Consider the following 12,812-nt stretch of genomic DNA (forward strand, 5'->3'; position numbering starts at 1 on the left):
CTATTACAATTTTTTATATTTTTTCAAAGGCTTAAACAAAAAATACATTGAAATGATGTTTAAATTAAAGTGGGGCTATATAAATAAATAATAATAAAAAAGGATTGCGCTTGTAATGAATTAGAACCCTAATGTCTATATCTTGGTCACGGATTATTCCGTTGTAGAAGAGAACATTTTCTGTGTCTTGTCTGCAATATGTTTCTCTAGTAACGCCCTCCATCTGCTGCAGAGCCCAAAAACTGCTGTACAGCAATACAAACAAATCAACAAGAGCGCCGATCAGATTGGTTTTCTTCACTTTTATGTACATAAAATATTGGTCCAGACCTGAGCCAGCCCATATGCATTCACAGCATTAGAAACAGCAAAAAATAGTGCGAATGGTTAATGGAAACTGTAGGAAACAAGCTTTTTATATTTGTTTTGGATTCAGGCGAAACACAAAAGGAAAACTTTAAAAAAATTAAAGCATTTAATTGATGGAAGGAAATGTAAGTTAATGACATCAGGGGTTCTATAAAGCAAGCTGTGGCCAGGCTGAGTTTCTCGGTGCAACAAATGTTCAAGAAAAAATTATGAAGTTGCGGAACTGTGTTCTAAAAAAAAAAAAGGCTAGCCAGCCAGTGGCGACAACCACGGCACAGCTAGGTGGGCTTTTAGTAAAGGTGTAATGAGTTGTGTGTTGGCAATACAGGATTCATTAGTAGTGGCAACAACCAATCATGTGCCCCTGATCCAGTCCTAATCATATTACCCAGTCTGTTTGTCACAGGTTTAACTGATCAACGCTGGATTAACAAAAATTGCAGAGCATAGCATCACAGTAAAGCTGCATACACACACACACAATGATTTTGTTACCAACGATTTTATGAACGATTTTCTGTCAGATAATCTGTCAGATTTTTTAAAGTGTAATGAACGATTTTTTGAACTACAAACGATTTTTGTAACTTATATAATCATATGGGAAAGGGGAAATGGGAAAATAGATCCCGCACAGGAGTAAGGATAAGAAAATAATGTAATAAAACCAACAGTAAATGATTCTTGGTATAAATCCGTATTCGTAAGCAGAATGTTGGTGGTGCTCCCAGGAATCAATGAAATAACATATCTCAAAAATATTTTTGCTAGAGCAAAAAAAACAAAAAGAAAATGAGTGCCCCAAAAAGGAATTTTTTTCTTTTTTTGCTCTAGCAAAAATATTTTAGATTTTTGTAACTTCCCTTAATGAAAATCGTTCAGTTGGTCAGTCAGAATGAACTACAAACGGGAACACGCTCAGAAGCTGAACGATTTTTTCAACGATTGAACGATAACGACGTCGATCTAGTTAAATCGTTCAAAAAATCGTTACGTGTGTATGCACCTTAGAATTAGGTTTCTGAAAGTTTTTTTGGGGAGTAACTAATAGTCAGAAGTCATCCCTGCAACCCTACCTTCCTCGGATGTGATGTCCATCTCCACCGGCCTTTCTGCACTCAGCGCCAACTCTCCCAACTCTTTGGAACTTCTTGTCACTTCCATATATTTTTTGTACCATTCGTTCCGCTCAGTAACCAGTCTCATGACCAAGACCTGCAGTTCCAGCAACTTGGCCTGTGCACAGACAAAAGAAATGATGCACTAATTGCTCAGTGTCTTGGCATCCCACTGGGTCCAGCACCAGGGACACTTACCTTCATTTCCTCTTTATCCTGAGCCAACCGACTGATGTATTCCTCCTTCTCTGTGTGACGCTGTTTCAGGATGGCCCTCTGACTCTGATAAAGTGCAATGTACTCGCCTAAAAAGGGAGAATATTGCCTTCAATGTAGAGCGGTGCAAAAAAAACATTAACCGCCATCACTTTGTCTACTTTGTTACTTCAGCTTCTTCAGTCATAATTTGTGATCTTTTGAATATATTTAACTTCTTTCTACCTTCAAATCGACTCTGCACAACGATGGCATAGGGGCATTCATCCTCCACTTATGTTCCTCACTTTTTGGGTGGTATTCAATTGTTATAGTGCGCCCGATCTCTCGTCTAAAGTGACAGGAGATTGCAGGGCGCTATTCAATTGATGCCGTTTTCGCGCTTATCGCGCCCAAAGTGGTCGGGTTTAGCCGCGTAAAATGGCTACCCCCAACCAAACTGCTGGGCGTGAGCGCGAAAAGTGCTGTTTGGGCGCCCAAACATGTCACTTTTCGCCCATTTCAGCTCGCACCCCCCCCCCACCCCCCTGGGGCTGTGAGCTGAAATGGTGCACTGGCAGCTGATCGCACCCGACAGGAGCAACAATTGAATAGCGCCTGTCGGGCGCGTAAAGGGGCGAAACAATTGAATACTGCCCTCTGTGCCCCCCCCAATTATTTTTGAGTAGAACTTTCACTAGACCAAAGCCATTAGGCACTAACCAATAGTGTCAGTCTCCCCCGACAGCTGTATACACCGATGTTCCAACTCTTCCACCCGTTCCTTGAGCTCCACCCGCTCCTGCATCAGGTCGGTGAAGCGGAACTAAAATCAAATGAAAAAAAGAGATGAATAAAACAGATACAGGGGTAAACGCAATAGCAAAAGTGGACATCCATTTAGCCATACGGGCGTGATCTCACTTTATGGTCAGACAAACATATAAAAACATACTGGCCCTATGAGAGGATCGTCTTAATATCAAAAAACTTTGCTGCCCAGAAATGAAAGATCAGTATATGGTCAGTCACCCAACTAAGGAACCAGCTTGGGAGAAATTGATCTTTTCAAGGCAATTAGCTTTAATCTGGAATCCAGACATTGCAGAATGCCTGGTACTACTGACCGGTAGTATTGAATATTAAGTCACAAAATGTCATCAGTACAGATCAGTCCCCCATTATTATCAACATTTATCGATATAGTATCAGCATATTCCACAGCATTGTAGTATTGGTAATGAAACGTAATAAAACAATAGTGAGCATTAGCAAACAGACAAAGATCACAAGTGTTACTCCAGTACAGAACTATGTACACAGGTGTCATACAGCATCACAGCCGATGGTTTTCTAGGAGGTGAGAAATTGGAAACGCCAGTAATAAATAGCATTATTGCCATAGCAACCACACTTTTTCATTAGCTTAATGCTATAGTCTTTGAAACATAACACTTGGCAGCGATTATAATGGAAGGTTAATGCCACGCTGAACTGAAATCAATGGATGAAACACTAATCTGGAATATTACAAAGGGTAAGGCGGCCCCCTGATTTCTGCCGCGGCCCAGTGATGCTCGCCAAGCTCCTGCCAAGTCTGGGCACGGATACAGGCACCGCATGGCCCAGCCAGGAGCAACAAGGAAAGGATCACCAGGCAATGGCAGGTATCAGAGGGGATATGGACTGATATTATATTAATAGGACTCCATCTACAATAAATATGTTCAGCTTGGAGTAGTTATGCCATAGAATAATATTACTATAGCCTCACGTGGAAGAAGGGCTTGGGTACAAAGTTGTGGAATTACAGAAGAGAACTACAGATGTGTCCACATACATCTTACCTCCATGCGCTACAAGTCATGTTTAATATAACGCTTGAGTGCTGTGCGTCTCAGCAGCGCCAAGTGTCTTTCTGTGCGACTTTTACCTTCAAATATATCTTATTTGTAATGTTGATTAGAATATATAACGTGTCTATATTCTGTGTGCGACTGCGGCTGTATCTGAATGCAAAATGCTACGTTATGGTGCCAGCGGTTGTGACACTAACGTAGCATTTTGCATGCAGATACACCCGTAGTCGCACACACAATATAGGCATGCTGCATATCATTTACATTAGCAGAATCTGTTTGTGCATTTGAAGGTAAAAAGTTGACCAAAAAGACGCTCGGCACTACAGATTCACGCCACAGTATTACGCAACTAGAAGGGCTGTTTAAGCGCAAGAAAGTAAGATGTATGTGGATACATCTGTATGGTAAATATTACATTTCTAAAGGTGCTCTATAAGTGTCACTATGCAGTCCCCCAGTGCTCTATATATAAGTGTCACTATGCAGTCCCCCAGTGCTCTATATATATATATATATATATATAAGTGTCACTATGCAGTCCCTCAGTGCTCTATATATAAGTGCCACTATGCGGTCCCCCAGTGCTCTATATATAAGTGTCACTATGCAGTCCCCCAGTGCTCTATATATAAGTGTCACTATGCTGTCCCCCAGTGCTCTATATATAAGTGTCACTATGCGGTCCCCCAGTGCTCTATATATAAGTGTCACTATGCAGTCCCCCAGTGCTCTATATATAAGTGTCACTATGCAGTCCCCCAGTGCTCTATATATAAGTGTCACTATGCAGTCCCCCAGTGCTCTATATATAAGTGTCACTATGCAGTCCCCCAGTGCTCTATATATAAGTGTCACTATGCTGTCCCCCAGTGCTCTATATATAAGTGTCACTATGCTGTCCCCCAGTGCTCTATATATAAGTGTCACTATGCAGTCCCCCAGTGCTCTATATATAAGTGTCACTATGCTGTCCCCCAGTGCTCTATATATAAGTGTCACTATGCAGTCCCCCAGTGCTCTCTCTATATATATATATATATATATATATAAGTGTCACTATGCAGTCCCCCAGTGCTCTATATATAAGTGTCACTATGCGGTCCCCCAGTGCTCTATATATATATATATATAAGTGTCACTATGCAGTCCCCCAGTGCTCTATATATAAGTGTCACTATGCAGTCCCCCAGTGCTCTATATATATAAGTGTCACTATGCAGTCCCCCAGTGCTCTATATACAAGTGTCACTATGCTGTCCCCCAGTGCTCTATATATATATATATATAAGTGTCACTATGCAGTCCCCCAGTGCTCTATATATAAGTGTCACTATGCGGTCCCCCAGTGCTCTATATATAAGTGTCACTATGCAGTCCCCCAGTGCTCTATATATATAAGTGTCACTATGCAGTCCCCCAGTGCTCTATATACAAGTGTCACTATGCTGTCCCCCAGTGCTCTATATATAAGTGTCACTATGCAGTCCCCCAGTGCTCTATATATAAGTGTCACTATGCAGTCCCCCAGTGCTCTATATATAAGTGTCACTATGCTGTCCCCCAGTGCTCTATATATAAGTGTCACTATGCGGTCCCCCAGTGCTCTATATATAAGTGTCACTAGGCAGTCCCCCAGTGCTCTATATATAAGTGTCACTATGCAGTCACCCAGTGCTCTATATATAAGTGTCACTAGGCAGTCCCCCAGTGCTCTATATATAAGTGTCACTATGCAGTCCCCCAGTGCTCTATATATAAGTGTCACTATGCAGTCCCCCAGTGCTCTATATATAAGTGTCACTATGCAGTCCCCCCAGTGCTCTATATATAAGTGTCACTATGCAGTCCCCCAGTGCTCTATATATAAGTGTCACTATGCAGTCCCCCAGTGCTCTATATATAAGTGTCACTATGCAGTCCCCCAGTGCTCTATATATAAGTGTCACTATGCAGTCCCCCAGTGCTCTATATATAAGTGTCACTATGCAGTCCCCCAGTGCTCTATATATAAGTGTCACTATGCTGTCCCCCAGTGCTCTATATATAAGTGTCACTAGGCAGTCCCCCAGTGCTCTATATATAAGTGTCACTATGCAGTCCCCCAGTGCTCTATATATAAGTGTCACTATGCAGTCCCCCAGTGCTCTATATATAAGTGTCACTATGCGGTCCCCCAGTGCTCTATATATAAGTGTCACTATGCAGTCCCCCAGTGCTCTATATATAAGTGTCACTATGCAGTCACTTACCTATACAGAAATGTAAGAGACTGAGAATTACACAATAATGTTACAATTACACTGCCTGTTACATCAAATTCAACTGTAGGTTTCTCTCTCTCTTTTTTTTTTAAATATATTTTTCATTGTTTCTTCCCCTTTACCAATTTTCGTTCCAATGTGATAGTGTGTCCCTGGGTGCTCTCTGCTGCCCACCCCTGGCTGTACCTCTATGTAGCCCAATGCAAAGTAAGCTTAGTGGATAAACAGACACAGTAAGATCAGAGGGATCACCTACCTGCAACTTCTCCATCGCACTCTGCAAGGCTTCATAGACCTCTCTAGGGACACTGTCCACACTGAGCTCTGCCAACACAACACAATGGTAACATGTAACACACAGGAACTGGTAACACACTAAACACAGCTACTATAATGAGTGTTTCCAGAAACAGGTGAGTCAAAACTACATCAACCAGATGCCTCTCACCCGCACCTAGAAGACGAACATATGTCAGAGGGAAATCGGTATGATTTACCACCGGACCCATGCCCGGCAGTTGGAATCCCGACAGCGGCATCCCGGCAGAGGAGGAAATCTTGATCGTCAAAGGTAAGTATATACTAACCTATTTCTACCCCCTAACCCTCCCTTAGGGGTGCCTAACCCTAACCTTCCCCCCAGTGTCTAACTCTAATCCCCCCTTCCCCACAGTCTAAACCTAACCTCCCGAGGGGGGGGGGGGGCTAACCCTAGGTCCCCCCCCCCCCCGGGAACCCTAAACCTAACTCCCCCCCACCCCCCCCGCGGCTATCCGCACTCGGCGTCCCTTCGATCGGGATGCCAGGCGTTGGGCTCCCGGCGTATGTCTAATGACAGGCGTCAGCATATTGACGCCTGTCTTTAGACCCTTGCCGGGTTATTAGTCAGGAATCCGGATGTCGAGATTAGGTCCGCCGGCCTCCCGACTGCATACCGTCAGAGGAAATTACATACAGGGTTAAGGGCTAGGTACTAAGGGGGAGGGGAGAGTTAGCTTTAGGTTGAGGGGAGGTCAGGTTTAGGCCCTGGAGGGGGGGGGGGGTTTAGGGTACCTACCGATAGGTGTCTGTATCCTAACCCTGTCGGGATTTTGACCGCCGGGGTCCCGGGCGCAGGCATCCCGTACCCAATCAGTTACAAACATGGCAATGGACATTGAATTATAGACGGAGGTGTAATATGTTGGCGTTCTTGATACATTTCTCCAGTTGAGAGTTTTTAAGGTTCCCGACTGCAGTTTGTGAAGACTAGAACCTTATTTGAGTTCTAACAAGTTCTTAAAACATACATAGGTATAAAAGAGTCACTAGTCATCAACACGAAGTCACGTCCATTCTCCTATGGTAGGTGCTGCCTCCTCATTCTCCTACCTGCAGGGTGATAGTGAGAGGACGACATCTGCTGCTGTCTCAGCTCAGAGATTTGCTGCAGCAGCTGCATACAGTTCCTCTTCTGCTCCGTCAGCTGTCTCTCCACCTCGTCCCGCTCTCCGTGTAGTTTGGAGACAGCAGAGGATAAGAATGCCATCTGCAGGCCGCGACCACAAACATATTAGATGGAAGAGGAGATAATCTACCAATTATACAGCTAGTATATACAGCTCAGTGTATTGTTGGCAAGCAGGTGCGAATACAGAGACACACAATGAGCGGGGACAGCTCACCATCTCTTCCCGACTGTCGAAATCTTCTGGAATAACCAATGACGACTTCGGGATTTCATCTTCATAAACTATACTCTCCACGCCGTCCCCTGAGGAGCACAGGCACAGGCTGAGTTCTAATTAAACATGAGAACGGGAGTAGGAAAGCCACCTGGACAGATCATTACCTTCCATCCTACTCAGAGCCCGACTGTCTGGTTCACTGCGGATCTGTAAGACCTGCGCTCGGAGCTCTTGGTTTTCTTTGGCGAGAAGTTTAAGATTTTCCTAAAAAATAAGACAAAAACACAGTTAGGAACCTGGGGAAAAAAAAAGGATTATGTAGACAGTGAGATGATAATGGGATCTGTACTGGATGGAAGGGTCGGCGCACTTTACGCACAGCGTTATTACAGTACGGATACTGGGCTGTAGAGTTTGCCCAATCTGTCTGGCATATCGGATGTTACATTAATCTCATTTTATGGCTATGACACATGTGCTAAAATCATCCCCCAAACCAATCATCTTGACAATTACGGTCTCAGCTCCAACATTTACCAAGGTGAGATTTTTAAATGTTATTTCATGGTACTAGCGACCGCAAGAGGCGAGATCCCCGGTATGCAGTCACACGGACAACATTGACGCACTGTAATGTCGACACCTGATTTTAAGGTTAGGTTTACATTGAAAATCCTATTGTCGACAAGGTAACTATTGTGAATGTTGACCTATTAGAGGTTGACATTCAGACCACGTCGACATTGTGCTATCGACTATTCAGGTGGCGTTTAATGTTCCTAGCTTGGTACATACCCTGCTTTGCTGTAGCTCCTTCAGATGCATTTCCGCACTGACTTTGCCTTGCACCTCGTCGTGCTGTAGCCGGTCCATGAGCTGGGCTTGCAGGAGGTACTGCCTTTGGATTTCCTCCTTCTCAATGGACACTTGCTGGTAGGCCGCGGCGTACTGCTGGAGGTGTGCGGAGACCTCGTCTCGCTGCGTCTGCAATAGCTGCACTTCCTGCACCTTCATAGCCAGCTGCAACACAAAAGGAAGCCTCGGTGTGAACCCTCTGCTCCGCGAAGCACGCAGCGGCCTGCGCACAAGAGACGCCGGCTTACCTCCTCTTTAAAATCGCCCAGGCTCTCCTGCAACTGCCCCAGCTTTTTGGCCAGCTCCTTTTTCACATGCTGCTCGCTCTGCAGTCCGCTTGTGAGCTCCAAGTTCTCGTTTGTCTGCAGGGAAGAACAGGGCGAGTCAGATGCTTCTTAGTAAAAGTATAAGTTACTTTGTGGGTGTTCCAGCACCACTGGGTTTTTAGATATCACCCCTAAAGTACATATGTGGACTTCAATAGATCTGTCTTGTTACATGAAAGAGGGAACTATACTTATTCCCAAAGGGCATAGTCCTGGGACTCAATCTCTGGCCAGAACGTTTTAAATAAAAAAACACGACATTTGCAAACCCCTCCTGCACCTCCTAAGATCTAGAAGCTGCCACATAAACATCTCAGTATCGAGCATTTGGATCATTCAAATGTAAGACCTAGTATGTAGCCCACATTGGTGATCAGTGATGGAACAGAGTTATTAAAGGTTTCTGTATGACCTGTCTCAGCCTATGACTAGCACAATCATTAGGGAGGTGCATTCCCAGCCAACGCAAAGGAAGTGCACTTACTGCACAGTGGGAATTCGGTCACCCGTTAGCGAACCTATGAGGGAGATGCAATCATAATACTGAGTTGAGATGCTGGTGACTAGAACGCCAGCGCCAGAATCATGACACCTGTCAGAATTCCAGCATGGGCATCCCGAGGGTAAGTACTGGTGTTAGGGGGAGGGTTAGGGGACTATGGGTGGAAGGGTTAGGTTTAGGCAGCGGGGAGAGAGGGAGGGTTAAGATACTGACTAACCCTTTTGGGATGTCGGCATCAGGATTCTGACCGCCAGGATCCCCGAGCACCAGCATCCCGTACCCAACCCCTTATGAGCAGGGCTGCGGGTCAAGTCTCAGTCCCAGGGCATTCTTCATCGCCTCCTAGAGGTCTGCTCTAGATCTTATGTGAAACCTATGTGAGGCTGTATTCTGCCACAGGACAGAGAGCTATGACAGATAACCCATAGTGATGAGGAACAGAACTCTAGGTTTGTGTGCGGCTTGTACAGCTATGGCGGAAAGTTCCCCCATACCAGTTTGACAAATCCATTCTGGAGCTCAGCGAGTTGTTCTTTCAGCTGTCTGTTCTGGGTCAAAGCCCGGCTGATGGTGGCTTTGTCGCTCTGCATGTTTTCCAGGATCTGTTGTCTGTCCACGTTGTCCTCGCTCTGCCGCTGTAAGGTGCTCTCCAACTCCTGCAGACGCTCCTCCTGCTCCTGGTTCAGGCGGCTCAGCTGACTGTTGTCCTGCACCTGGGCCTTGTACCTGGACTGCAGCTCGAGGAACTCCTGCTGCAGCTTCTCCACCTCCCGCTGAAGAGCAAGCTCTGCTTCGGACGGACCCTGGGGGGCGGAGGGCTCTGCTTCAGTCGGCTCTGCTGCTGTCAGGTGGGGAGGTTGGAAATAATCAGGTACGTAGAAGGCAGAATGGGAAATGCAATTATTGTCTCTGCTCGGTCTCCTTACGTACCCGAAGCCAGCAGCAGCTCCGTCACTCTGGTCTCCAACTGCTCAACCTGGGCACAGGCGCTCTCTTTCTCCTGGCTGAGTGTCTGTATCTAGGGACGGGACATACAGTGCAATTAGAACAAGTAATGTGTACGTGTATAAAAACCACTTGTAAGTAACAGGTGTATAAATGGGGAGTCCGGTCTTCATTTCACTGTTCATAAGGAAATGTATTATAGGGAATAAAGCGCCCCCTGTACATGGTCACCTCTCTGCCTCTATAGGTTCACAGAGCTCCTTGAAGGCAGCTGAGAACTTGGCCCCAGTGAGTAGAGGGAGGTTGCTGCCGCCTAAAGGAGGTGGTGTGTGTTACGGGGGGCGATCACCCTAATCCCCCCCCCCCTCGCATCTGCAACTGCTTGTTATCTGTTTGCATTATAACTATACTGAGAGTGATGGCTTGAACACCCCACTTACGCTGGGTACACACCTAGCAGATATATCTGTAGATGATGGCCGTTCATACACACTGAACGGCCATCCGACGAGATATGTCTGAACGATGTCCGTCAGCCATATCGCTGGTACGCACTGGCCGACACTGGGTTCATTGCTAATCATGTACACTGAAGGGATATCACTGGGTCCATTGCTGGTCATGTACACTGAAGGGATATCGCTGGGTCCATTGCTGGTCATGTACACTGAAGGGATATCGCTGGGTCCATTGCTGGTCATGTACACAGAAGGGATATCGCTGGGTCCATTGCTAATCATGTACACTAAAGGATATCGCTGGGTCCATTGCTAATCATGTAAAAGGGATATCGCTCTGGAAGAACACCATGCGATGGGATACATACGGATTGCCACTAAAGCAGCGATTGCTCCAACATTGGTGCACTGCCTCCATCCCTAGTCTGGTCCCCATTACGGTGGAATTCAAATGTCCAAAAAGCTTGTGCACTCTATGAACTAAAGAGAGGGGGTGGAATGTGCCTATTATACCTTGGCTCCTACTCCCTTGAAGAAGGAGCTTGGCTGGAGCGACTATTGGGCAGATAGGCGACTTGTTAGTTGTCCTGTAAACCCGATAGACCATACTCCTCTTTAAGATCAGAGGGGGTGATTCAGCAGAGGACGGATCTGCTATTGCAGCTGCTAACAGGACAGCAGCTGCGATGGCACTAGTATGGGACTGCAGCAGGAGGCGTCACACCTCCTGCATACATTACTGATACGAACTGCATCCAAGGACACAGCATCAGATCATCTGCGATCCCGTCGGCCGGCTGAGTGACCATGGAGTCACACAAGCCAGATGTCGCAGATAAGAGGCTACAAAATCTCCATCAGCCAACTGAAATCCCGGACTTTCCACTCCCTAACTCCACCCCTCAGACCCAATGGTGGCGACACACCTTCGTTTTGGGAAACAGAGGCCATCGCCAGCCTCTCCCGACCCAGGAACGGCAGCTGCCACCGGACTGTGTGCGAAATTGCAGACCCGAACTGTACAAGCACAGTACAGGTCAGGCACACGCACAGATTCCTGACCATCAGTAATCTGCGATCAGCAGTGCACACAATCACCCCCAGAGGTCCTTACCTTAGGTGGGGACTAGCGGCTGTGATGCATTTGTGACTGTCTAGTCTTGATTGGACTGTATACACCGCTTGTCCTTTGTCTGGGGAAGCCATATGCATTACCCTGATCTTTATTGTAAATTGTTCATATTTTCTTGTCCGTTACAGAACTTTCGGAATAATGACAAGAATAATAGAAATTGCAGCACAAATGACCTCACATTGGTGTCTGGCAGTCTCTGCTTATACAGGGAGTTATCAATTGTCATTTTCATAGTGAGCAGGAGTGAGAGGGATCAGGTATTGCAGAACACTCACTTGCTGAGACAGCTGACGGACTCTCTCTTGCCATATTGCACCTTCGTCCTTCAATTTCTCTACGTACTGGTCCCTTTCCGCACTCAGTTGGTGGACAGAATCTGACACCTAAATGGTAAACAGAGAAACTCTCCATGAGACAGATAAGACGGACAGAACCTCCTCTGACATCACCAATAGTAAATCAGGTCGCCGGGTAACCTTAACAAGTCACGATTGTTCAACTGGAAGCAGAGTTAAGCTTTAGGTTATAGCCAAACTCCATAAACTATATTTTATAGGGAATTTAATGTGTTTTGTCTCCAACACACACTTGTAATGATAACTAGTATATCGGCCCCGGGATAACAAGAGATATGGTAAGAACTTACCTTTGTTATCTCTGTTTCTACGAAGTCCATAGGGTCCACAGGGTTGACCTTGGGGTATAGGTTGGGAACCAAATCCAGGCACCACACAGTTAAAGCTTTTAGCACCCAGGATGCACTTGGGTCCACTCTCCCTATAACCCCACCCCCAAGCCAGAGGCACCTCAGTTTGTAAGTAGCCAAAGGCCGGAGGAGGAGAGAAAAAGAGAGAGAAAACTGGAGCACTCAACCATACTCACAGAAATGGGAGACGGAAAACCGGTGACCAGCCACACAGCCCATATGAAGCCAGGTGCGTCAGGGCGGGCGCCCTGTGGACCCTATGGACTTCGTAGAAACAGAGATAAAAGGTAAGTTCTAACCATATCTCTTGTTTTCTACTTCAGGATCCATAGGGAGTCCACAGGGTTGACTTTGGGGGATGTCTCAAAGCAGTTCAACCAAGGGTGGGGACGCTCCTGTGCTGAGAGGAGAAT

The 12,812-nt window shown here is 46.0% G+C and overlaps 1 protein-coding gene across 12 annotated transcripts in view; it reads right to left on the reverse strand.

Annotated features, from left to right (window-relative positions):
* Nucleotides 1-12,812, reverse strand: part of GOLGA2 (golgin A2) — a 57,992-nt gene that overhangs the window by 3,469 nt on the left and 41,711 nt on the right. For 10 of the 12 annotated variants that reach the window (XM_088453349.1, XM_088453356.1, XM_088453348.1 and 7 more), the window contains 12 exons: nucleotides 11,969-12,076; nucleotides 10,086-10,173; nucleotides 9,650-9,996; nucleotides 8,576-8,689; nucleotides 8,268-8,492; nucleotides 7,637-7,736; nucleotides 7,470-7,558; nucleotides 7,177-7,333; nucleotides 6,062-6,129; nucleotides 2,406-2,508; nucleotides 1,686-1,792; nucleotides 1,446-1,605 (listed from right to left, as the gene is read on the reverse strand). In XM_088453349.1, coding sequence (XP_088309475.1) covers nucleotides 1,446-1,605; nucleotides 1,686-1,792; nucleotides 2,406-2,508; nucleotides 6,062-6,129; nucleotides 7,177-7,333; nucleotides 7,470-7,558; nucleotides 7,637-7,736; nucleotides 8,268-8,492; nucleotides 8,576-8,689; nucleotides 9,650-9,996; nucleotides 10,086-10,173; nucleotides 11,969-12,076 — 1,666 coding nt within the window. The remainder of the gene's footprint in view (nucleotides 1-1,445; nucleotides 1,606-1,685; nucleotides 1,793-2,405; nucleotides 2,509-6,061; nucleotides 6,130-7,176; nucleotides 7,334-7,469; nucleotides 7,559-7,636; nucleotides 7,737-8,267; nucleotides 8,493-8,575; nucleotides 8,690-9,649; nucleotides 9,997-10,085; nucleotides 10,174-11,968; nucleotides 12,077-12,812) is intronic. The other 2 variants (XM_088453351.1, XM_088453350.1) reach the window with 1 other exon arrangement.

Source organism: Taudactylus pleione, unplaced genomic scaffold (genome assembly GCF_031769625.1).
Source record: "Taudactylus pleione unplaced genomic scaffold, aTauple2 ptg000579l, whole genome shotgun sequence".
NCBI lineage: Eukaryota > Metazoa > Chordata > Amphibia > Anura > Myobatrachidae > Taudactylus > Taudactylus pleione.